We start from the raw sequence: 27,506 nt of genomic DNA on the forward strand, positions 1-27,506 counted from the left end.
GAGACCATTCTCACCAATGAAATAAGGCATTTAAAAAAGGATGGTGGTCAGAAAGACCAAGAATTTTGTATGGGGAAAATGAAGTTTAGTATCACTACCAGAATCATTTTGAGCTATGCAGCCTTTAAATTTCAAAGTTTAATTGCTTTTAGTCTCTTAAAAGGTTAATGAAATGGCCAGAAAACATTTTCTCAATAGATTTAGGTTAACAAAAGAATATGAAAATCATTACCACACAAGCTTTATGTTAATTCAATATAACTTTTAATATTTAGTTTCATAATTGACGTGCTAAGCCTAACGATAACCTAATATATGACCTCAGCGTCCATTTTTATTTCTACATAAATGTTTTTGTCAAGCCCTGGGACTGTCGCCCTTTTGTTTAGCAACAAATTGTCCATCTAAAGCCGGTGAACTTTGTGAAAATAAAACATTATCACTGGTTGTCCTATTGGGACATCTTTTAAGATCGTATTGCGTCGACTGTCGGAAAAGGAGAGGCGTGTGTTTGTTATAAAGAAAAGGAAAAATAAAAAATAGGAAAGTGTTTGGAAGGGCAGGACTATAGCTGTGACTCTTATCCCTCAAGGCGGAGAGCTAGATTCTTCTTCTCTTTTGGCATACACGGATTTTCCATTAAGAAAGCGGGTACTATTTATGAGGAAGGATTTTTTTTACGCCTTTCTCAATTTACTATAAAACCGAGTGAGTATGGAAAGGCTCGGGATCAAATTTTCACCCGTATTTAAAGAGCGTTAAATCCCGAGAAACCGCCAAAATTCGGTGAATTTTTTTCTTTTAGTTTTAAGCGCAATATGAGATATCTAATACCTCGAAGCAAAATCCCCGTAACTTTTTGAAGAAACTCCTTCATTTTTTACGACGACTTTCATAATTTATTTATAGCTATGGATTTAAATGGCAACCGTAAACCTTAAGGGCCTTTCACTAAGGTGTGACTATGAAGAAGATAAAATAAAAAGTTTCAATTTAATTTAAACTTGGCTTAAGTCTCTTTAAAGTATTTTTCAAGTGGTTTTTAGTATTAATTATTGTTTAACTTTGCACTGGGTGTCTCACCTCTAGAGGTTAGGTTAACGGACTTTATCTAAATTCCGAATTCATGATAACATTCAGACGGTCTCTTTCTTATATTATTTACTATGTACAAGGTTCGGAATACAGTAATTAGCAAAAGAGTCTGAAAAACTAACATGAACGGGCAATAGTTTACTTTCTAAAAAAGGAGGAGCTTATAGAGAAAATGGGTGCTTGGGCAGCCTGCGCGATCGAGTGGTCTATGCTTAAAATGAGGACATTGTTATTTCCGGTTCAGAACTGATGCTAACAGCAAGGATGATGCTTTTCGCGATCATTTGAAACCATATCAGTGTTCAACTTAATCTTTACAAACTATTTATAAAACTATTTTTCTTCTTTGATGTGGGGCCATAAGGTCATGACCATCTTAATTCTATTATATTATTTTCAATATACACAGTTCAGAACTCAGTAATTCCAAAAAAACTGCAAAGAAGTTCAAACGGTCTCTATGGTATACATTTTTCAATATACAGTCTCTCAGCAAATATTAATGTAAAAAGTTCATACGGACCGGCACTTGTATTTTTTCTACTATCTCGATTCATAATTCAGTAATACTTATATCTCTACTATTTTCAGCAGTTCGGATACTCAGACATTCAGAATAATTCCGTCAAAAACCTTTATATTTAAACCAAGGATAGATTTAATTTTAGAAGTAGGAATGGAGAACAGAGTAATCTGGGCGCGCGTCAAAGTCCCGGACCCCCTATTCCGGAAAGGGGGTATGAAAGAAGAGGCGGGTTATAGCGACAGAGGTAAAAAGGAATTAAGCAACGTCATCAAAACGTAGTTTAAATGAGCCAATAAGATAATTTAAACTTTTCGTTACGTGTTGGAGGGAGGGGATCTATACTGGGCTCATAGAGTCGGACTGAAGTAAATACTAACCGTTCTCCATTCCTACTTCTAAAATTAAATCTATCCTTGGTTATATCAAAATATTTCTGTGATGGACACGCGTATTTTAACCATATCATTTTTTATAATCTGATATCTTCCATTAAATCAATATTTTTATATATTTATTGAAACTATATATATATAGTTGGAGGTATCAAAATATCGTTACTGAGAGGTTATTATAAGATTTGGTATCGAGTTTTAGTTCGAAAGAAATTTCCTCTCGGGGCATATCATGTTTCTGACGGCGATATTAGCCGGGGAGTCCTAAGATTTTTTCTTCTCTCACTGGTTCGTTTATCAAAAGAGTGTAGAGTTGTACTTTAGCTGACAGGACCATCTATAGAGACATACGTTGATTGCCATAAGTCTCTGACACTACAACGGATATGTTGTCTTTAGTTTTTGTATGACCATATTGTCACTATTACTACTATTACTACTAATACTAATACCTTTAAGTATTCAGAACTGAACCCTTCTGAAAATATTAAAACGGCTTCCTATAGCTTTATGATAACTCTCGTCTTCTTTTTGATTCCGAAATAGGCAACTCAGTTTTTTTATACTACAAAAAAGGATGGGTCCACTTGATTTTGTAACTAGTGCCAAGTTAGGCGAAAATAAGAGTATCATGGGGATAACTGTGGGTAATTGGGGCATACGTTCAAAATGTCGGTTATGGTACTACCATTTAAAAAGGACAAATGTAAATTTGTAGTTTTTGACGCTTCTTATTGCACTGTACCTTGTTGAAAACAATTGGTTCCGATATCACAATCATTTTCAACAACAGGTTTTGAAAACGTTTATGGAAAAACAGCCGCAACCTACTTAAGTTTCAAGGAATCATGATCAAACTAAACTTAAATTTTGATAATTCAAATTAATCAGGACAGCATTTTCTAGAGGTACACTTGATATCTTGAAAATGAACTAATTGTCACACTATAACGATTAGAAATCGTATAAAAATACATCTGATATTCATAATCTACACGAAGACTTTTAGTTATAAACTTATTATTACATTTTTCTATCAGAATGGCTGGCCTTACATCCGGGATATGAGACTCGGTTTCGTTTACCGCAATTGGAAATAAAGATCCCTCCGTTTTGTCCCAGCTCGATATAGGATATTTCTCTTTTGGTGTATTTCTTTTAGTCAGTTAAAGATCACTTTACCTTTGGCTTTCTTCCAAGTAATGGAGGGTACCGGATATCCGCTGGCCGAGCATTGTAACCGAAGCGTCTCTCCAACGGTGGTCGAAGCGTTCGTGGGCAAAATGGTCCAGCGTGGAGGTACTAAAGAAACACAGAAAAAAATAACGAGACGTGAAAAATAAAACCAAGGATAATAATAGTACAAAAGATTGAGGGCGACGCTGTAAGTCCCACCTAGAACTCATATGACGCTCTGAGGACGTTCAAAGATGGAGTTAGGCTGTAGTGTCATGATCGTAGTTTTTTCTATGGTATTTCTGGTAGGTTCCCTCGTGTATCGCCGCCATATTGGCAAGCACTTAACCATCTAGTACGGAGTTTAACCTCATGTACACCAAAGAGCGATTTTGTATAAAAAATGTTTTATGACAAATTGCCCTGAAGGAAGTGAAGGCCACAGTTTACCAGCTTCGACTAGACTGTTTTACGGATCACAACTTATCATTTTGGGTTAAGTTCCTTATAGGGTTATTCTTAAACCATAACTTGTAAACGGTGGCTCTTTAAAGTAAAATGGCATAGAAAATTTCCGACTCAAATTTGATTGCCCATAGAACTCACTGTGCCTCGGTCGTACCACCCTCTTTAGAATTTCTTATATAGGTTCTCATAAATAAAATGGGTTCTTAATTCCTTAGAGGTCTTTCGGATAAATACTCGTGGCCATTGCATTGAGGATTTAAGGTACTAGGGAATAGTACTTAGTTGGAATTTTGTCTTTATAATAAAGATGGAATGAAAATAAAATAATTCTATCAGCTTCCATTAAATTAGACGATTTAATATGAACGTTTTCTCCCACGGCGAAAAGTTTCAAAAGCGTAAGCCGATTATAGCCTGTGAAAAAATCTGATAAACGACAAAGTCACCTTCAACGAAGTAAGATCTTATTATTTTCATTTTTCAGAATAGGACAGCGTGGGAGCATGTAAAAAATCTCAAGCTATCATCAACTGCCAGCGACGAACTTAAATTTTACCTTTAAATGTTTTTCCCAAATCTTGCCATCGTGTAAAATGACGTTCAGATACGTTAAAAACAGATCTTGCGTATTAATTTCCTCACGTTTCAATTGATTTGACTGATATAACGGAGGAGAGAGGCGAGGAGTAATAATATGAATAGGCGGTTTGGTTCGCTTCGTGGCTAAACTCGTCTCTCTCCGGCTCTGGCTCAGTCACTCGCCGCGGTGTCTGCGCGCATGCGTAAAATTTAAAAACCGGCTTTGAACTGGAAGTGGGAGCTGGGGGTAGTGTAGTAACCGACGCCACTCACGCGCGCGCGTTAGCAAAAATCGAGGGAGAGACGGATAAAAATTCCAACCCTCCCTTTGTTCCCCTTCCATTTATATTACTGCTTCTTTAACATTAGACTAACACTCCTTCTCACCTCACTCCTCCCTGCTGATATCATGTAAAGAGGTTAAACTGGCTATATGGTTTATTATAATAAGCCGCTCTCAAGTGGCAAAGGCTTCGGGCGTTGCTAGTTGCAATAGTTAAAACGTACGTTTATTCTCACTAGGCGGAAAAACACGACGGAAAAGTGGCGCTAGATTTCCACGGTAATTCCGTCGGCTTCAGCGTGAAGATTTTTCGGTCGAAACCCTTTCTGCTGGGTTTCCGTCGTGTTTTCCGTCGAGTGGGAATCTAGCTTTAAAAAAGCTTTTAAACGCCGAGAGCTAGCGTTAAACAATTCGTATTTGACGGAAATTAAACGACGGGATTTTGAACGGAATGATCTCACTCTGACCCTGTAGTTACAAAATGGCGAATCTTTACCACACTGATCTTTCTAGCCATTCTGTTTATAAATACATAGTACTAACGTATTTATTATACGAAGCACATCAAATGCATGAAAAACAAACAATTCTGGGTTCGAAACATTTTTTGAAGGGTTGAAATGCAGTTGGGTTCCTTAAAAGGTCATCGGCAAGGATGCGATTAATTAGGTTTCAGTACGTGATGAATCAGGGAAGAAAATGAGATTTCCTTGAGAGGGAATGGAAGGGGTATTGGGGTCAAGTCACCTCCGTTGGACACGGGGCAGTTTCCACCTATAGGCTAGGATCGCAGACATGTGTCGTATTCCCTCCAACCTTGTCGCACATAAGTGTGGCTTACCGAAATGCCCCACACTCCCTACTGAGTTTGAGACATAATTATAGAGAAAAATTTAGCGAAATCAGTGCTCCCTGGTGTCGGTCATGTAGCTTGAAATTAGTGAGTTTTTTTTTAAATAAACCCCTTTCTTTTCTTTTCCATCAAAACGTACATTATTAATGACGATTTCTAAAACGTTCATTCACTGGTGGAATACCCAGGTTTACGCAGAGTCCAACAGTAACCTATCGGGATGTTTTCATTTAAACTACTAATATATTACAAAAACCGTTTTTGGTTCGGAGAATAATGGAAATAAAAGTAATATAAAACGTACATTTTAACCATTTCAACTAGCAACGCCGTAAGGCTTTGCTTCTAGTTCAGAATATACGAGTTTAAAAGGTTACGTTTGTTTTGTGCACTGCCTTTGCAAGCCCAACATAACGAACAAAAGTTAAATCCCTAACCCTATCTCGTTGCTGAGACCCAAAGTTGTTTCTTTAACTTTATATTCTATGTATGTACCGTCAGTTTCAAATCCTTATTCTTTACAGCAAATCCATCGAGTTTGCTCGCTATCTTGCTTCGCCACTATCCTATCCTAACCTCTGATAAGGGATTTGCACCCCCCAACAGCTACGATATCCTGTAAGGTATATAAGCAACAGCTTGCCTGGTCCGTACACTATCGATCTCTTTGGGGTTCGGTTTTTTTTTTATCCAACTCTTTTACCCCTGTCTCTTCCCAAATCTTGTTACTTCTCACCCTGATCCGATAGACGTTTTTCCTATCAGACTCTTTTCCTTGAACGTATTAGCTAAATAAAAAAAAAGACTGAGCAAAAAAACTTCAATTTTAGACTAAGTTAGCGAAGGCAGAGTATCGTGATTGCAGAAGAGAAGAGTCAACACAACACTGTGACGGTGCAAAAAGAGTTTAGTATATCAAAGAAGAATAGGGCCAAAGTTAGTTGGTATAAGTATTAATGAAATATACTATAGTGGGATCCACAACAAACTATACATTTTTTTTTGAACGAAGCTTTCTTTTGATTCACCGAAAACCTAAGAACACCTAACCATGGACAGAAAAAGCCATATTGAAACAGCGTAGACAAATGGTAATACGTAGCACGCAATTTATCGCGGAAGTTTACTAGGGTTTGGTGAAAAACTTGCGACAGTCGCTACAACAGCGCTAGTGTTAGGCATTGCTCTAAGCAAACATAGCTGCCAATTTAGTTGCCTGTCCATGGTTAGGCGGTCTGAGCCGAAACTAACTTTGTACTAACGCCCGTTATCAGTAACTAGACTTAAAATCAACTTTGAAAAAAGAGTAATCATTTTTCATATTGTAATGAAGCCAGATTTTAACTTTGGAATACAAGTATGTCCAAATGCTGAAGGTTTGTTACTCTCTTTGTCTTCGTCGACATTGTCAACTGTTAGTGATTGCGTTACATAAGGAAAATTTCTCAATTTGGTAGGTCCCTCTAAAGTATATTTCGCTCTTGGTATAATGGTACAAAGGTGATGACGTTAAAAAGCGTGCAGGCATGGACGGTCGATAGAGTCTGTTTTTCTTCTCGATCTCTTTTAACGGAAGATGGATCTTCATTTATCCCCTTACTTACACAGACTGTTTGGTTTAATGATAAAGAGAGGATAGAAAAAAGATAGGTGGTGGGGGTCATGGGAGAACTCATACTAAACTTGAAAGGGCCAGAGCCCAGAGTAGATGTTGGGTAAAGCATTTAGAAATCGAGAGTCGTTTATCGAGTGTGAGAGAAAACGCGGATTTAGTTTGCACTTTTCATTAGATAATTGGTGGAGATAAGAGGACTGGGCCTATCTGGAAATCCATGGGTTAAAGGAGGAAACCATCCTACCAGGGTTTCATAAGTAATGGTTTATGAACTTTCTTTAAATTGTGTGCAAAGCGGAAACACTACACATAGCGAAGGGGAGTTAGAAATAGGATCAGAATGGCAATACGTCGCTACAACTCGACAACAAAAATTCAAATATTAAACTGTTATGGCAGACTAATACGAAGCTGATAAAGGCAATTAAACAAATATGACTTTATGCTTATTGACAACTTCAAAACATTGAAGATAGTGGCATATATGAGCGCAGTTATAAAAGACAATTTTTCACTTTAGATTCAAAACTTGTTTTCTGACATTTCACTACTAATCACATGACATTAAAAGAAACCCTGATATAGATCCCACAATTCCGTCGTAGAGAAATTTGCAATGGCTATCACAAACTAAAAACGGATTAATCCACAAGAAATATCTTAAAACGAGCATTAATACTAAACTAAACCGCAACACTATAGTAGAGAAACTCGAATTTGGATAATTAATAGCTGTGGTGATTTTAACGTAATGTTATGAAATACGCTAAGGAAGTCGGAGTTAATCACACACCAGTGTTAATTAAACCAAGTCGTACAGACATAGCGATAAGAACGCGGACCATCATTGAATCTTTCTTCTGATGTGACCATAACATTATTCGTACAAAAGCTACTTCTTCCATGGTAAACTGTATTCAGTTCAAAGGTGGGTTTGAACTTTACTACCTAGTGTGTTTTACAGAAAAGTCTTCAGTGAATAACACACGGTGCAGCATGACAGCAAATCCCCTTAGTACCTTGTCCGTGAGTAAGGATAAAAAAGACAGGTAACTGAGACACACTTAATTGGTTTTGGCTTTCTGGTGATAGATTTAGAGCTTAAAGGCTTAGCACTGTCTACAGTTAAGTACTATCACCGCTAACTGCAATGGTAAATGTACGGCTGGTACGGGAATAAGGTAAAGAAAAAGGGTGGGTAATTTAATAGGTAGGGCTATTAAGTTTAATCGCTTCTGTTCTCTCTTTCTGTATTGAGGGTAATTTTATGGACAACGATCGTAATTAAAAAAGAAGCGGATGAGATCAGAGAGTGAAAGAGAAGACGTCATACATTTTCCTTTGTGAGGTATAGTGTTATATCATAAGCGTATTAATAAAATTTGCCGTTTTAGACAAAGCCACGAAAAAGTATACAAAATCGATTCGCTGAAGTACCAAATATTAAAATTTTCAATTTTAAAGGCGCGATTATAAAAAATCAATTATTTAAAAAAAAGTATCTCTGTATTTCCACCATAAATACCATTGGCTGAAAATATATTTATGCAATTTGTGGAGTATTTAATTGTAAATAGATTATTGCATTCTAATTAGTGACTTATGAACGCAAATCTTAGATGGGTTTTATACCGCTAATATCCCACTATGATGTAGCGGTCCTCTAAGCAAGCGATTTCATTTTTCTATTGAGCATCATAAATAGCAGTACCTATCATAAAATGTGCCTTAAATGACAGTGATCTATTTTAATACTATTTAAACGCCTTGTGTTGCCTTTTAAAAAATAATCAAAATAAATAAAGCTCATTAAATTAATCTATTAAAGGGAGTTCAAAGGGCGGACACCGATACATCTCTGTTTATTTTAAAAAAAGCTAATTTTCGTTTCAAAACTGCTATTGAGTTAGACATGGAGGGCAATAAAAATGTATTTTTTTTTCTTGCTTTAGGTACTTCCCAGATGGTGCCTTATCGAAGATTTTGTACTGTGTATTTTAGTTCTCTTCTTCAAAGATTTGATTTTATTTCTTTGTTCTAAAGTTCTTGCTTAGAGGGACCTTGCATAATTGGCTTATGCCATTATTTAAATTACGTGTGGCTAATTCCTTTTTGAATCTTAAGCGTTTCCTTTCCCTCGAGACACTTGGCGAGGCCCCAGGTATTCAAATTAGCGTACATATTTTGTCATTAAAGATTAAATTTAAGTAAATAATAAAGCGTTTGCGCTACCTTTTGAGGGGCTAATATTTAATTATAAAGGACTTTCAGTGAGAGAAAGAGAAAATAGATTATTTCTACTTAATTAAATCCCGAAAATGGGAAGGAAACTAATACATACTTTCCGCTTCTACGATTAAGTTCGAACTAATTATTACATTTATAAACCAGCATTTTAGTTCCTTAGCAATGACTGTATGATACAGAATTATTACATAACATAATAGAACACTGTTTAAAGTACTTTTACTAATCGACACGTGCTGTTGATTGATCTAGCTTTCTCGATCAGGCGCTATCGTAAACTTTGAGATATCTATTACCCAATGAGATAGATAGAGTTCCAATTCAAATCGGCTTACCGCGATACACATTTTTTTTATCAAGCAAGTTTATCAAAACATGACAGCGCCACCTGTGAGCCTCTAGCGGAACTAATTACAACTTTTACTCGCTTATTTTCAATCAGAAACATCGTTATGATTTTTATTTCATCTATTTATTAGATTAAAAAGGACTAGAGTTTTTATTATTTAACTTGCTTATTTTATTTAACACGTTTAAAAAACTATTTTGACAGCAGACGGTAATAAAAAAGTTCTTCAAGTGACTAATAGGCGGCGCCACCCGTATTTGATAAAGATTCATGCTCGACAAAAAGTGTATCGCGAATCGTCGATCTAGAGATCCCACGTTGTGACTCTAGGTTTATATATATATTCTATCTCATTGCTATTACCTTGAAATTCTCGTTAAATTTGAACTTTGACCGTGTTTTTCATAAAAAATCCAAATGTCCTATTTTTCTAATTTTTTAAAACGTGGTTTAGTGGTTGAAGTGCAATTTTTATGAAGAATCGTTATCTAAACTATTTTTTTAAGATACTTATATTGAATTTATTGACGATTAACGTATTGTCCTTAGCAGGAATACATAGATTTACTACTTGGAATCTTTAAGAAGCCATTTTATGGGCCTGGGTGTCTGAGGTGTAGAAACCATCACCGTTGACGTCATGCATAATTTATTTGACGTATTTTGCGTCCTGCGCCGCGACTCCCGCGACGTATGCGCGGTGAACCCGAATGTAAACATGATACGTCGTCTGAACAAGTAGACCTAGGATTACATCTCTAAAAAAAGGCGAAAATACTTGCTTTCAGTTAAGAACTCGATATTACTATTCTGACTGGGTGGAGTAACAATTTAATTCCTTCCGCTCTTCACCAAAGTTATACAAAAACAAAACATCAGTATCCCTATGCAAAGACTTAGGGTTTAAGGGGAGGTAAACATCATCTTTTCTCGAAATTATTATAGCATTCGTTTTCAATACTGAATTTCAAGCTAAACTATCTTCTAAATCGTCGACTGTAGTTACAGTTAGAGAAATTTCCGCCTCAAAAACGTCGTTAACGTCAAACTGTTCCAAGTTCTCGCACTTCCCGACCATTTCGGAGCCGAAACTGATGCAGACGACAGCTTAAAAGGTCATGATCTCGATCTGTCCCACACATTCGCATAACCAATGAGACACGAGGAAGGAGGAGCAGGTGGTTTAAAAGTTTTTAGCGCTTCCCCTCACAGTCAATCAGTTATTTGTGTGGGGTCTATGGTCTCTTATAGATTCCAAGTATTAAATCTATGTATTCCTGTCCTTAGAAATATAGTTTTACTATGATCGCCTGTAAACTCGATTAAAATCTTCATTTCCGTCGTGTTGATGAGAAAAAAATAAGTATATTTTTTGTAGAAAAACGTTTAGTCGTAGAAATCTTTTTCATTTGATTGAGATTAGGTAAAAAAAGAGTTCATTCCGTTGGTTAATAGACCTAGTAGCGTCAATAGGCCAAAAATGACGTCAAAGACCTATTTTTAGGGAAAAATGAGAAAAGCATCATGTTTGCGCTTATTACCTATAGGTTTCGCTATTAGTGTCTCCAACCTCCAACTCAGTCGCGGATCAGGTTCTATGAACAAAATGAACCATGCGAACATAAACCGTACATAATAGCGCCACCTGTCGCCACTAATCGGAAACATAATGCGTTTCTGGTTTGTTTCCCCATGACGCTACCATGAAAGAAGAACGGTATGGAATGGTGAGGTGAATAGGCAGACGGCTACGCGAAATGTAGGGTCACGTGGGAAAACTCTCCTCTCCTCTCGGCACTAGCTGTAACGCGATTACTGCTCTGCGCAATATTGGCGCGCTAGCAGAGAGAGGGATACACTGTTTAGATCCGCTCTCTACCGCCTCTGCTACACCGCGCCTGCGCGGAAGCTTTCAACGTTGGTGATAAACTCGGGAAGGAGGGAATGAAAAGGGGGAAGTTACGATTTTTCGACGCGCTCTCTTTAACACTATAGGACCCTTCCATACCGTTCTTCTTCCATGACGCTACTTGGTCTATGGATACTCTACTTTATAGTGTCGTTTGCATGGAGTATTTGTAGCAAGTTGCACTTTTCAAAAATCTTGCCAAAAAAGAAACAGCTTCCAGCGCAACAACCGTATTAACTGAGTGAGACAATGGCTCATGGTGTCACGGCACATAGTTTTAGAAAGCATTTCAGTTTAGTTGGACACTAATATACTTAAAACTAGCTGTTACCCGCGGCGTCGCTCTCGTGTAATAAGAACTACCATCAAAATGATACAAAGAATGTGTAGATTTTACTGATGACTAATATTTTTGTAGCATCCTAGGAGCGAAGGCACTCGGCGTTGCCCGTCAGCCCGTCGGGACATTTTTTATTACTTTTCACGCGGACATTATCCCATAAAGAAGGGTTTTTTAGTTTTTGGCCGCCATTTAAAAAGATGCAACAAATCGAACCCAAAAGAGCATTTAGTCTGTCTATAGGTTAAAGGAAACCCGTGTACTAAATATCTGTGAAATCGGTTGAAACGCGCGGACTTTGTTGCATAGAGAAGAGTTTTTACATTTCTGGGCGCCATTTTTTAAGATGGCGGCGGATTGCAAAAATCTTTCTTAGTACGCGCCTACTTCTTATGAGTAACGTTCCTGCAAATTTTCAGCCTTCTAAGGCAAGCGGTTTGGGCTGGGCGTTGATTATCTGTCAGTCAGTCAGTCAGTCAGGACTTTGATTTATATAGATATAGATATTACGTCGTTAAAAAGCCCAATTTTTGGTTTGTCAATTGAATTACATTCTCACAAAGATATTTTGGCCTTCTAGGAACAGTGATAAAATGCGGGTTATTTTAGTCATTGATTTTCACGTTCTTACGCGAAGAGATATGCAAGTAGAATGATCAGAAAAGGAAATAAGAAATATTCTTACCGTTTACTGTCAGATGAAGCGTCCTGTTAACGGTTGCGGCCATGTTTGTAGCTGTACAAGTATATAAGCCACTATCTTCGGCCGTAACCTTTCGAAAGGAGACGATGGCAGAGTCGTCAGTCTTTTGGATATTGAGGTCTTGACGAGTTATCACCGGTCCCCCGTTTTTCAACCAATTCATATTGATCGGCTGATCGCCTTTGGAAACGCTACAAATCAATCGGGTTCGAGAATTCTCCTCGGCTGGCACCATTTCGGGAAAGTAATGAGCATCGATGACTGGAGCCACTACGTAACCGAAGAGATGGAGAGGTCGAGATGGACGAGAAAAGGGGAGAAGAAGAGTGCCAAAAAGATATTACTTTACCGCCAAAAGACCCAAAAAAAAAGAATTTTTTTTTTCCTCTTTTTCCCCGGATAGGATAGGTTTAGTCCCCTTCTCCTTTTAATTATCTTTCGCTTCACGGAACAGTTTGATCTTCTCACCTAGAACATTGAGAATAGTGGTTCCCGTCGCCACGTGACCCATACTGTCTTCGACGCCGCACTTGTACTCGCCGGCGTCCGAAACTCGATCCACGTTCATAATGATTAAAACGCCCTCTTCAGTCATCTTTATTCTAGATGTCATTAACACAGTTTCACCACCTAAATGAAAAGAGATAAAAGCTTCTTCTAACATGGGTCGAAGTAATTTATTTTACCAAAGGATTCTGACCTAATAGTTTCAAGCGTATGGGGGGGACCTAATTCAATCAGTTTTAAGCCTTAATGGAATTAGCCTTCAACGATAGCTATAGTGGATGCCTTTTTAATTTTCTTCTATTCAATTGAGTTATCGGATATATCGCCTAACCTAATCTTATCTTATTAACCTTACTAAACTATGTTCATTGGCATTACTCGATCCAATTGGTATATTTTATATTTTTGAACATAAGCTCGAAAGCTAATTACCACAACAAGTAACCCCACAAACTCTTCCGGTAGAAGCATTTTAAATCAAACAATCGCAGAGAAATATGGCTTCTCATTTACCTTGCTTCGAATTTAAATGTATGAATGCATGCCTTTGTTTCAGTGAAAGACTTTCTTCATAATAATTGGGAGAAATGGCGAAAACTGTCAAGGCTTAATTCGCAATGTTAAGCCGCTAAAAAATGTCTCAGCGATGGTCAATTATGATTGGACATGAATGTGGTTTGTTTTAACTGTGACAAATGAAAAAACCTGAAATATATACTACAATTCTATAAGCTTTCATCAAAACAAACATTATTTTAAAAATAAGTATAGCTTGTGTTTGACATATTGGTATGTGAAAAATGCCTCGTTACACTTAATTTCCAGGAAGATTTTCTGAGAGGCTAACTAATTTAAAGCTTTAATTTAAGATTTAGTACGATTTATCTTAAGATTCGGAAAACGTTCACGAATCGACTGTCTTAAAATACGTGAAAAAACTACTCCATTTTTTCGGCAGAACCAAGATGTAGAATCTGCATTTTCTGATGCAAAAGACGTTTTAATTGAAAATATAGGGAATTTACACGGTATAGACTTTTTCGGAAATTACATACAGAGCTCAGGCACTCTTTTACCTTATATGTTCACTTCTGCTATAAAGCTCATTAACGTTCTTATATTGAAGGCTCTTGAAATTGTCTAAACAAGATGGGCAGGCTGGTATGTCACACTCCACATGTGTGCCAATTTCTTTGTTATAGGGGTCAATGTTTGGGGGTCCGTACCTCCTAAACTAAATGTTTTCGACCCTAAGTTCTTGACAATTTTCACCGAAAGACCACACCCTTTAAGTTATGACATACTTATAATAAACACTCTATATAGTCTCTCCACATGTAGCACTTAGTATTAGATAAAAGCCATAATATTTACCTTTAACCCAAGTGATCTTCTCAATGGGGAAACCTCCAAATGGGCATCGAATATGAACAGTCTGGCCAGAAACCGCGGTTATGTTCCTGAGAGGCCTAACGAATATTGGTCCCAAGACATTTAATCGGGCTGAATGGGAGACGTGTCCGACTTCATTCTCGGCTTTGCACTCGTAGAGTCCCCCGTCCTCAACACGAACGGCCGTGAAGTTTAAGTACCCGACGACGTAACCTCGACTACTAACGTAAGAGTCTATACGCACTCTATCTGTTGAGTGTACTTTCTGGTCGTCTAGAAACCAATTTATTTTAGGCGTTGGACTGCCAGATATTGTACAAGAGAGGGAAACTGGCTCCTTTGAGTGAGAAGTTAAGCTCGGGAAGACTGATATAAATGTTGGAGGAACATCTGAGGAAAGAAAATAAATGTTTTTAATAATTATGTTTTATGAATAAAAAAATTGTTATTGCATCACCGTGTCTACGATAACAACGATAAGAATGCCATTTTATATGTTTATAAAGTATATTTATATGAGATTTCTACACCTATTTTCATAATTTGGACTGCCTAACGATAATTTTAACCATGTCTCCGTTTTCAAAAATCTCCAATATTTGCAAAGCTATTAAGCCTACGAAACTCTAAATTACCAAATTAAATGCATTTTTGTATATTTTATATGTTTAAACTTTTAGGTACGATGAAAGTGCGGTAGGCCTATAGTTTGATAATAGGTTTCCAGCTCAATTTCCGAATAAAAGTGATAGTAGCTTCGAAAGTGACCATTAAATTTTAGATGGAAACATTTTTCGAATGTATTACAAATAAAGTATTTGTTATACAGGGTGTTTCTGAAAGTTCTGTAAGGAATTACAGGGGATGTTCTTTGGTCGATTTTGAGACGAAATTGTTCTGACATTTTGCCGTCCGAGCCACCGTTTACAACGACACAGTTATGACCTCGATATTGCTAAAGTTATGGTGTCACACGCATCGTAAGGAGCAAACTACTGTCGTGATCTTTAGATATTTTTCATCGGAAGATGAAGAAGTTAACTCTGTACATATTTGACCTTACTTTTTGAAATATTTTCGATTTTAAAACAGCTAGACCAAATTATTAGGTTAAATTTTCATATTTTCAGCTATTTAAAAGTATATAAACTTTATGGTAATTGAAACTGAACGCTACCATCCCTTAAAGAGTCATATTTAGTTATATCATGATAATTTTGGCATTTTGATTATATCGAAAGTTTATAACGTATATTCCCATAAGTATGACACTATCGTTCGAGAACGACGCGAGAGTTAACTATACACTCAGTTTTGCAGTCCATTTTCATATTTAGTCTGTACTAAGTCTTTAACAGCGCCTCACCAGGCGTCGCTTTACGAGAATCTACGACGTTTCACCTACGTCACTTCATGCCAAGCTCTCAGTAACAAGTAACAAACTAAACTTATGATAATATGTATAAATATTTGAAAATTGTACCATTTATTAGGACTTGGGCGGTCGCTTGTGCCGAGTCCTCTTCGTTGTGAACTAAACACTGATACATTCCTTGGTCCTCTCTTTGCACTGAACGAATTTGCATCATGGCTTGCGATAAATACGTGACTCTGGAACCGGACGACAGAGGCTGTCCATCCTTAGTCCACGAAATGGAAGAGACCGGTTGCCCTCTGATGGTACAGTTTAAAACTAACTCCTTCCCAATGTCTATGACTTGCTTCTGAGGTATGATGATCGGCTCTAACGGCTCTATACGAGGCAGGGAATATAAATTTCATTATTAATACTGGGTTATATTATAATCACCTTGATATAACGATCAGGCTTGGCCTCTTTCAATTGATAAATATTGAATAAAAGGCGATGCCGATGATTTACGAAAGTCATAAATTATAGATAGTTTAAATTAACAATTAGAGAGTCGATTAAAAGGTGACATCAACTATAACCACAAGTCGAAATGTCAGAATGGACTTTTCAAGTATTTCCTTTTCATTTGCTAAACTTATTAAAAATTGGGTCATCCGAAACAAAGATATTTGAAGATAATACGATGAAGATTTAATGCAAAGCCTCACAATTACAATAGAATAATTGAATAATTCACCAAAAGCGGATTTTCAATTAAAATTAAAGAATAGTAAATGTGATGAAAAATTATTATCTTTAAAATGAATACATAAATTCCATTATAAACATTACCACTTTCTGAAATTATTAGTACCACAAGATAATAATGCAAGTCTGAGGGATTACCACGCTTTTTTCGGTGACTGCTTTGCTGTATAAATAAGATTTTTATTGGATGTGACAACTTCCGTTTTGAAAAACTACACATAACTACATTTCGGACTCTTGATGTGTGGTTAATATTACTAAGGGTGGTTTTCATTTCCATTAAATTAATCCATGTTTTCGGTGAAAATTACGTCATTGTTCCATAAAAATAACATGGGGGTATTTTTAAAAATGGGAATTTTGGTGAGTGCAGTTATGAAATAATTTTACGTATCTCAGGTTATGAAAATTTCATGGTAAAATATTATTTGGACAGATGGAATTGGACGAAAAATAAGAAGATAAGCAGTTTTCTTAAAAAACTGATGTTTTATAATCATGTACTTAAACTGAAAAAATTAATATCTGGTACTACGGTCATTCCATTTTCTCCCTAATCTTTTACTTTATCTAGTACTTATTCACTAAAACAGATTTTATTAATTTGGTAAATCAGTGACGTGGAGCTTGCACATATCCCCAATATCAAGAAGAAACAAAAATTTCTAAAATACCAGCCTCGACAAAGAAAGACCTTTTCCTCAAGAGGTAAAGAAAGACTAATAAATTTTTTCTTGGGAACCCTAGTTCTACGCGGTTGAGGCTAGTTGTCATCGAGAAAAGAGGAGCAGCTAGGCAAGCTCACGTTTTTAAATTCATCTTAATCTACAGAGAGTGCTTGAAGTCTCGAGTTTGGATGTACAATTTTCATGAACACTCGAAATGACACGTTCGACAGCGATAATCGGACATAAAAAAATTTCAGACGTAATATAGCTAGTTGGTCCCGTGGATTTCAACAAGATTGCACGGTCTCTGATATTCTTGGAATACTTAAGGCTAATTTGATCGTAAGCCTTAGCAATGAGCTTTGGGCAAAAGTGGATGAAAAATCTACCTCGTTACTTTCCATTTCTCCAGAGATGCAGACGTCCATAGATTTTCTCACCAAGTTCCATCTCTATACTTGATTAATTAGTTAAAACTTCCAGGTTTTGTGAGACTTTCTTAAAGTTTAATCGGCTTTAAGCTTAACAAAGAGTTTCCCAGGAAATCCGATTAAGATTAAAATGAGTAAAGGGGAGTGGTTATAGTGTCTAAGGGACCGTTCATAAACTACGTTACGCAATTTAGGTGGAAGGAGATACTCGATTTGTGCGAAGAGGCTATAAAAGGGGAAGTAGAGAGTAAAGTTTTGATTTAAGCTTCCGATATGAGCGCATCTTTCGTTAAAATATAGCAAACGGGACATTAGTAGGAAAATTAAACAATGCAAAAAAAATTAATGAAAAAAATCAAGAACTTCTAAAATGCATTCAACATAGCTGTTAACGTCTAAAATGTCTACGACAAAGCTGTTAACGTCTAAAATAGCTTCGAGACAAAGCTGTTAACGTCTAAAATAGCTTCGACAAAGCTGTTAACGTCTAAAATAGCTTCGACAAAGCTGTTAACGTCTAAAATAGCTTCGACAAAGCTGTTAACGTCTAAAATAGCTTCGACAAAGCTGTTGACGTCTAAAATGCCTTCGACATAGCTGTTAACGTCCAAATTGCCTTCGACATAGCTGTTAACGTCTAAAATAGCTTCGACAAAACTGTTATCGTCTAAAATGCCTTCGACAAAGCTGTTAACGTCTAAAATGCCTTCGACATAGCTGTTAACGTCCAAAATGCCTTCGACATAGCTGTTAACGTCTAAAATAGCTTCGACAAAACTGTTATCGTCTAAAATGCCTTCGACAAAGCTGTTAACATCTTTATACTCTCTTTGCTTTGTTATGTAAATTCTAAAATAATAAGATTACTTGACCTATTTTATAAACGTAAATTACCTGTTACGAGAAGCACAGTTTCGGATCGAAGTTGTCCTTCGGCATTCTCGGCAATACAAATGTAGATTCCGCCGTCTTCGTGGCGCACGTTACGAAAGGTCATAACCCCTGATCTCAACCAGATGCGGTAGTTTTCTTTCACGGAGTGGTGGCGGTGTGTATCTCCTTTCATCCATCTATATATTGAGTCGAAAGGGGAGAGAAAACAAACGCGGCCAAGCGGAAGCTATTATTCACACTTGACTCTAATTAATTACTTGAGATAGCTAGATCTTCCGAACCAACCCAACCGCCCACCCGCCCACCTCCCAATCTCCTTTCTCTCCCAGTATAATTTTACGCTGCATTTTCGTCAGTTGTTCACCAAAGTCTAAAGGAGGAGGAGAAGGGTCAAAGTTTATTTAAGCTAAACAAAAAGCTAATTTTCGAAGATAAGGGAGTCGCTTGTTAATTACCTTAAACATAAAGCTGGGCCACGCTCTGACTCTTGACCCGGTTCAATTTACACCCTTTCAACGCTCTTTGCCCCCTACATATATTGGTTATTGTAATTTTTTATTTCCTTCGAGTGTACGCGTTTCAATTTCAACCCCCCTTTCATCAGCAAAAATCGTTTCCTGTTATTTTTTATCCTTTATAGGATGTGAAAGGCATTGGTGGCCAAGTGATGATGCTATTAATCGGTAATAGAACATCTTCTGCCTCTCGCTGGCGTCTGACGTCGATTACGTAAGGAAATGACGTGTTGCGCTTCGATCATGCGCAGTCTAAAACTACCGCTTAAAAATTGACACGTGGCCTGCTACGTTTTGCTTAGAGGGATTTCTATAGTAACTAAACTTAAATATCTTCCTTGGTAAAAACTGTAGAGGTTTCATGTCGGGTTTTTTTAACCACCACTACTTCCGATTATCTTAAATCACCGCCATATTGGAACGCTTTTAACAACCCAACCTAAGATTACTGACTATTCATTCGTTCTGAGGTAAATGGGTTCTTTGTTTAACACTATCAATGAACATAGGTCTCAATAGGTGAGAAATCGAAAACACTATATAGTGTAGTTCTGTAGGAATATTTTGCTACAGTGCTTGGCAGGCAGAATAATATTTGCAATTGCCAATGCAATTCATTCTTACTGCCGGACACTCATATATGAAGTGAATTTTAGGAACAGAACAATAGCCTTGCTTTCAACGCTGTACACAAATGTCCTCTTCAGTGCGTTGGTCAACAACACTAAGCATGATGAATAATTCAAGTTTGAAGTGAGAACAATATCAAATGTAGGAGACTTGAAAATTATTGGTGTTTTTAATGTTTGGAAAGATAATAGACCTAGTTCTTCAAGTCACCAACGTGCACGGTGGCATTAAACATATTCTCTGCTTTCCTTTAATAGGTATTATTAGAGTTCTGGCATTGTAAGAGCTTCTTTAAATCACAATCTAAATGGACGGGAGTTCTCCAAATTCTAAAGATATTAAATATTTGGATTTACATAAATCGGGCTGGTTATGATGGTTTCAAAATATTCAAATTTTATGAATTTTAGAAAAAATATGGCTTTGAAACATTTTAAAAACGATCTATGCATTTTGTTGATAAGATATAGCGATGATCGACTTCCTTGGAAGCTCAGATTTTGAAAGTAGTGGGTGCTAATAATGTTTTTGCAATCTGGGACCATCGTGGAAAATGGTGCACTTGCTTATGGAATAACGCTCGTATACTAATTTTTAAAATAAAATGGCAATCAACGCCAGCATCCATTGCTAGTCTACTAAATATAATTACATCACCATCTTCCTTTTCTTTGTCTTTTCAATGTTCGATCGAACCATGTCCATTCTCTGTTTACAATTTGGGGTTAAAACATTCCCTAGCCTTGACATAAGAGCTTAAAGAAAAAATATCAACAGTTGACATTTAATTACTACATGCATAAGATTATTCAAAAAGGAGGAACCGAGAGGCTTCAAGAGGCGCTTATAGAAAGAATTTCTACACAGGAAAAAAGGAGGTGGATCCACGGAGTTATTTAATTAATTACTGAAAATGTTGTGGGGGGCCTTGATGCTACACTCAGGGTAGTTCATACCTAATTAAACACCGCCTCGTTTTTGAAAGTAAATATCTTGAAAGCTCATGACGCTATCTCTTTTCTCTCTCTTTCTCTCGAGTGCTCTGCCCGTTGCATCGCGATTAGCTAGAGGATCAAAAAAGTTTCTAATTAATCCGTTGATGATAGGCTATTAATTATCGCGAATGAATAATATTTTTTCTAAGCAAGTGTAAAGGCCCATTCAGACCATACTGAAAATTTACTTTCATGTCTGTGAAGTCGTTTTGCATGTTTAAATAGCTGTCCAGTGTCCACACGTGTTCCACAACTACGTAAAAGATTCGCGGGTTTACTTTGAAAGTCCGAATGTGTTCAGATGGCACCACATCGTTAGCGCCATTTATTTTGCCATAGCTTACTTGTCATGCCAAGGATCATCCTTGGTCATGCCTTACTGATGCACTATCGAGTGAGCTATGCATAAGCAGACGGTATATGAAAGGTTTCTGGTTTATTGGCGGTATTTTTCATTTTGGATTCGGCTATTTTAGTATCGAAAAGTTTTGGTTAAAAAAATCAGCATATTCACGAAAAGTTTTAAGTCGTCTACTTTCACGTCGACGCGATCGAAACAAAATTAACAAGGCGACCAACGGGATGGTAAGATAGCACTTTAGTCTGAAAGGGCCTTAAGCTCGAATGTCACGCTAGGTGTTTAAAAAAGAAAGTTGTACTATATGTGTAGTAATAAGCGCCTAATAATTAATAGAGCGCAAATAATCGATGCTTTTCTTTTAAGTTTACTGCTAGTAACTTGATAAAATGTTTCTGGCCGCAAACGGAGAAGTATTGTTGAATATTCTGTGAAGTAAATCCGTGATATATAAGTTTCTTTTAATTTTAGAAACTTTAATTTCGTCTGACGTCATTGTGTAATAATTTAAAGGGTTTATTATATATAAAGTATTTATTAACTACTAGTTATGGTACTTGACGTAGCCCCGGGTATTTTAACAGACTGGAAACTGGTAAGATGTCCCTGTTTATATAAACACTAACCGACAAATAGTTTTTGAGCCCAATAGTATGGTTATATTTCTTTAAGATATAATGTATTTTACAACTTTTTAAATTCATTAAGAAGATGCTTAGTTAGAGGTTATTCATAAAGTTAAAACGTTACGGGTCTATAATAGGACGTTCTGTAACAGGTTTAATGGTTAGGCGTTTAAGAACTCAACCAAACCACATTTAAAACTTTTCCATACTGATATGTACAATTAAATTAAACGATGTTAGAGCTACAATGTTAAGGTTAAGTGAAAGGACTCAGCCCGGAGGAACTCCCCCAAACCACTTCTAAAACCTTCCACTTTTGTTACAGATATCAATCACGCAGTTTGGTGAAAAGAAAATCTGTGACAAACTGTAACTGCGCATAAAGAACAGACATATAAACAAATAAACAACTATCTGAAATATATTTTATATTTTCCATGAATGAGAAGGTTTATGGATTTTGACCTTGAGGTCAAGTTAATTGGTCAACAAACCATTCAGTTTCAAAAATATCAATAATACTTTAAATAATACAGTTCCTTTATGCGCTAAATGATAAACTTCTATAAATAATTGCAGTGGAATGCAATATTTCGAAGTTATTATTCAAATTAGGAAATTTTAGAACTTGAAAAGTTTGATTTATACTCTTCCCTAATTGCTAAATTGTTAAATGTATAACATATGTCAAATGTTTAAAACTGTTGATTGGATTTACTAATATTATATTTCCCACCCGAAACAATATCTTCCTAAAGGTTTGTCCACACTACGGTATTTTTCCCTTCGCGCGCGTTAAGCTGCTAGTCCATACAGTAAGTTCGTTTTGTTTACGGCTCTGCATCCAATAGGATAAAGTCTGTCATCGAGTGATCGAGTCTATGTGTTTTACATGTAGACAGGATGTGTGCGATGAAAATACATACGACAAGTTGGGAAAACCAAAATATTACCTCTCCGAGTCAAGACGACTACTTACAAACTTATTTACCCAGATATGGAAATGTTTCTTAAGTTAAAATTTATGAAATATTAAAGCAGTGCACAAAGCATAGCAAATTTACTGTAAATCAGACGACATTTTACATCCAATAATGATATACTTGTACACATTAAAATCATCCGATGGGGGAAAAACGGGTCATCGGCGTTTTATAAATGACGCTAGCGCAATAAAGCGTGCAAGGTACCAAGGCTTAACAAAAATTGTAGGATAACATATTTATAGAGATAGATAACAACTTTTATAATTAAAATTAGAAACTAACATATCTCTTAAAATTCTCGCGTGATCAACTGGTTTCACGCCAATTAAATAGCTATAGTCCCATAGAGCTATTTGTATTAATTCCTCCATGGTTTTTTCGCCAAGCTGAGAACTACGCGTTTTACGTCACGTTATCCAAAAAGCCGACTATTTTCTTTGAAGACCGCGCGAGCTCAGCGCTAAGCACCGTGACGTCAAAATTCAAAAACAAAATCCCTGGGCCGCGTTCAGCAACGCTGGGCTCTGCTGAACGCGGCCCAGATTTCCACCATGATTATAAAATCTAAGCCTAATTATTTAAAAGTGTATTTAACTTTCGGCTCACTCTGAACCGTTAATGTCTCTGCATACAGAAACGAAAACCAAACCCAAACGTTTACTTTATGGTTCACTAGACCTATTGACAAATGAGAGTTCATTTGACTAACATAGCAGCGTTGTGCTTGTATTCACTGTGATTAAGGAAAGGATTATGCTATAAACAGATGTAGTATAGCTTAAGTAATATATAAACATCCATTTTAAATAATAATATTAAAAAAAATCTTTGGAATATCAAAATGAAATAGAGCTTTAAAGCTACAAAAGTACTAAATGCATCATAATTACGAAAAATATTTCCACATATTCACTTTATATTAAGGATAAAGGGAATATTATGGTTGTGTTGGATTTCTTTACACATCAAAACAAAACGAACTTCTAACGCAGCGCACTACTGTAACAACGGACGGACACATAGAGACAAAAACATAGACTGCTTTTAACTCTTTCCGTATTAATTTTGAATTGAGAAACAAGATTATCTTAAATATTAAAATAAATATAATTAATATTTAATATTTTCTTCGTTAGTTATTCGCCTTATTGAACGTTACATCGTTTTAAAAAAGAACAATTAAACATTCTTGAGAAACTTGACTAATATTGGCGTTTGAAATGAAGCATACGCCGGTTGCTTCGCCTTACTAAAATAGGTAGTATATAAGGGTTTCGAATCGCAGCCATGGATAAGAACAGCGCAATTGCGTGAACCTTTGGTGGAAGCCCCACCTTGGGGAGGCCGGACGTTTCTCGTAACCCTGGCCGATCGCCGCGTATGTCTTAACCTTAACGATGATGATGGAGTAGAAGCCAGGTGTGCAGACTGGTGTCCATGTGGGATGGACAAAAACAATGACCAGAAGATGGTGGTGTGTAGAAACTAGTGTGTACAGACTGTTGTCCATGTGGGATGGACAAAAACAAAGACCAGAAGATAGTGGTGTTAGAAGCCAGGTGTACAGACTGGTGTCCATGTGGGATGGACAAAGACCACAAGAGGGTGGGGATTAGAAGCCAGTGTGTACAGACTGGTGTCCATGTGGGATGGACAAAGAGCAGCAGATGATTGTGATTAGAAGCCAGTGTGTACAGACTGGTGTCCATGTGGGATGGACAAAGACCAGAGGCTGGTGATGTTAGACAGGCAATGGAGTAACAGCCTGTAACAGCCTGTAAGTGTAATACAATTTTCGAAATTTCCGGAAATTGAGAACACATTTGCTCCGATTTGCAAACTGCGAACGCGGTCACGTGGGTGTAACAACAGACAGACACACACACACACACACACACAGACACGTCGAAATTAGAACCTCTCCGTGACATACGTCACTCGGAGAGGTAAAAAACCGATAGGGTGGATGAGAGCACGACAACTGGGTGAAGACGACTGGGAGTTCGACAATTTGGAGGATCGAAAATTGGATGAGCAACAATTGAGCGAAAAAATTTGAGTTGTACAAATACACACTTCTTAAAAGCCATAATATAGGATTGTCAAAATTATATGTTCAGTTAGGTCATGTTAGGTTTGGTTCAGTTGAGTCAGCTTAGGTTTAGATTAGTTAGGTCTCGTTAGGTTTAGATTACTTTGGTCACGTTAGGTTAGGTTTAGCTTAGTTACGTCAGATCAAGTTTTGTCTTTCACCAAACGTTTATGTGTTTTCAACAAATTTGTACTTTCTATTCATAAAAAAATAAATTTTGTCGGTTTCATTGTTACCCGTGGTCACTCACCCAATTTTAAATTCACCCAATATTAAGCTCTCGAAATTTTAGGACATCCTGTTGTCGTATACCCCGTGTGGACATAACTTTAGTTTTCCGAATAAATTAGATAATAAGTCATCTTACCTGTAGGAAGGCACGGGATTTCCTTCGGCGACACATGGAAGTTCGACAGTGGAACCGACTCTAGCAGTCACTCTGGATTTGTGCAGTAAGAGTCGAGGCGGACTGGGACCCGGTGGTTCTGCGGGTTTAATTAAAGATTCATTTTCCAAAGACACAGACGATGGTCTTACGATTATTTAATTTCAGCGTGTAACGGAACGCGAAACACATCGTCCAGTGAAATGTTGATGCTTCTTGTTACTAGAACTGACACGTAAGCTTACCAGTAATTATAACTCGCCCACTGACGGTGCTGGAAACTGGGTCACCTCCAAGGATACTCCGCGTTCGACATCCATATTTTCGGACGTTAATTTGTGGTCCACTGTCATGTATTAGTAGCTCGCCGCTTCTCAGGAACGTGTACGATTCTTCTAAAAATTAATTGAAAGAAAAGAAACAATTTACACTTTAGTTTTTTGTTTCATAATTAAGGGAAACAGTATAATTAAAGACCTATAATTAATTAAACTAACTCCATACTATTTGGTCAAAATTCATTAATTTAGACCGAAATAAAAATATCATTGCGTCGCCACTATTCAAAATTAGCCGCAATCAACTTTTTACAACCGTCACCTATTTCTTTCCTTTCAGCTATTTTATTTTTCTCGCTTATTTTGACCACAATTTAATTTCCCAAAAGGATTTTATAAATAAATTATTTTTTTACAACCAAATCTGTGTTCTTATCACTTTTATAATAACCTAATGGTTATAATTTCGTTTTAAGATAATAAATTATACAGTTTACGTTAGAGACTTAAATATATTAACCTAAAACGTGCTCGAAAACGTTTATTGCTCTATAAGATTGGCGTGAGATAAATTGCTCCTTCTTTTCAATTTTTATTACAAATTAGGCTTAACCCTAACAAGTTCTTGCGATGTAGTACCAGGAATACATAGATTTCTTCCACTTGGACTATTTAACTTGTCATTTTCTGGACATTTCTGCTTGAACTAAAGGGGAGGAGTTGCAGAAAGCGTCATCCTTGACGTCATGCCAAATTTATTTGAATTTAGATGTCAAGTGATATTTATGTAGCTATCCTCGTCAAACCCATTGTAAAAACTTTCTCATTACGTTGTGTGAACTAGTAAATTTATAGGGTCGACGGTTGTCCTATATATGTGAATAACCAATGAAACGTGAGGAAGGAGGAGGGAGCGGTTAAACCAAATTTTAACCCCTTCCCATTGCTTTCAAACAGATATTTGTATGAAGTTTATAGCTTCTTAAATACTCCTAGAAGAAAAAAATCTGATAGTTCTGATTATTTCAAATTAGAAGCATGTATTCATCTACAAAAGTACGAGCAATTAAGTTTTCTTTCTTTATCCTAAGTTTAGGTATTTTTCTAAAGCAGATCATGACTCTAAGTTGTCACTTAAAAAAGCTTATACTTAAATCGTAAGTTCTGTTGGATAACTTCATTGAGTTATCATCTTTAATATTGTAAAAATACACTTGGTTTTCGTTTGAAATATTCAATATTTTCTATACTCTTCGAATTCCCAGATCCCACGTACTTAATACGTAATTAAAGTGGAAAACGCCTGGGGGCGAACACGATTTCGGTAAATTTCTTTATCTCTTCATTGTTCGAAAATCGTGTCCAAATAAGCAGTTCAACCTTAAGAAAACTGAAAATCTTTTCTTTTTTTTTCCTCAAGAAAATTCACTCGACCAATTAGGAAATTCGAGTTTTTCTAAGTTGAAAGACGAAACTATCCAGAGTCGACCACTTTGGGAAGAAGGGAACGGCGGCTAGTGGTTTCTGCATCGTGGAAATGGAGTCGCAAAATACGTGCATGTTCAAGAAAAGAGCAATTCGAAACGGGTCAGGAAGATACTCCGAAAAAATTCAAGGTGCGCTCTAAGCTAGCAAAGGCTTAAAATGTTAAATCAACGAAAGCGAAGGAAACTAAGATAAAGCTTAACTCGAAGGGTGGAAGTAACGGTTTCGCTAGAATTAACTTGTTACTCCCAAAGACAAACAGAAAACGACGAGGACTTTGTTCTAATGACGCATGCACGTAGAATTAATTGGGACGAAAACAACGCCTTGTCTATGATTGCTTGTCGTCTTCGTATTAGCAAATAGTAGGGTTTTAGCGTTTCACAGTTTAGAAAGTATTATATTTATGTAAATAAACTAACTCATTGAATCATTAGTAACGAAGCAGGTTGCTGCTGCTACAACAGTTGCTATCTTTAAATTTGGAAAATTAGTTACGTATTGTTTTGTACTTCGAAATTAGTAACGGGGAGATTTATGTATGTGATTAGTTAAAATAGTGAGGATGATCACGTCTATATATACAGCTTGTTTCTGATAAGACTAC

At 36.6% G+C, this 27,506-nt stretch overlaps 1 protein-coding gene across 2 annotated transcripts in view; it reads right to left on the reverse strand.

Annotated features, from left to right (window-relative positions):
* LOC149718471 (cell adhesion molecule Dscam1-like) overlaps positions 1-27,506 on the reverse strand; it is a 189,354-nt gene that overhangs the window by 75,389 nt on the left and 86,459 nt on the right. For both annotated transcript variants that reach the window (XM_089847499.1, XM_089847431.1), the window contains exons 4-11: positions 25,382-25,531; positions 25,119-25,236; positions 18,550-18,725; positions 15,918-16,187; positions 14,417-14,824; positions 13,004-13,165; positions 12,518-12,805; positions 3,196-3,315 (exon numbers count right to left, since the gene is read on the reverse strand). In XM_089847499.1, coding sequence (XP_089703625.1) covers positions 3,196-3,315; positions 12,518-12,805; positions 13,004-13,165; positions 14,417-14,824; positions 15,918-16,187; positions 18,550-18,725; positions 25,119-25,236; positions 25,382-25,531 — 1,692 coding nt within the window. The remainder of the gene's footprint in view (positions 1-3,195; positions 3,316-12,517; positions 12,806-13,003; positions 13,166-14,416; positions 14,825-15,917; positions 16,188-18,549; positions 18,726-25,118; positions 25,237-25,381; positions 25,532-27,506) is intronic.

Source organism: Phalangium opilio, unplaced genomic scaffold (genome assembly GCF_054372755.1).
Source record: "Phalangium opilio isolate 3A_F unplaced genomic scaffold, DU_Popi_V2 ptg000002l_1, whole genome shotgun sequence".
In the NCBI taxonomy this organism is placed as follows: domain Eukaryota; kingdom Metazoa; phylum Arthropoda; class Arachnida; order Opiliones; family Phalangiidae; genus Phalangium; species Phalangium opilio.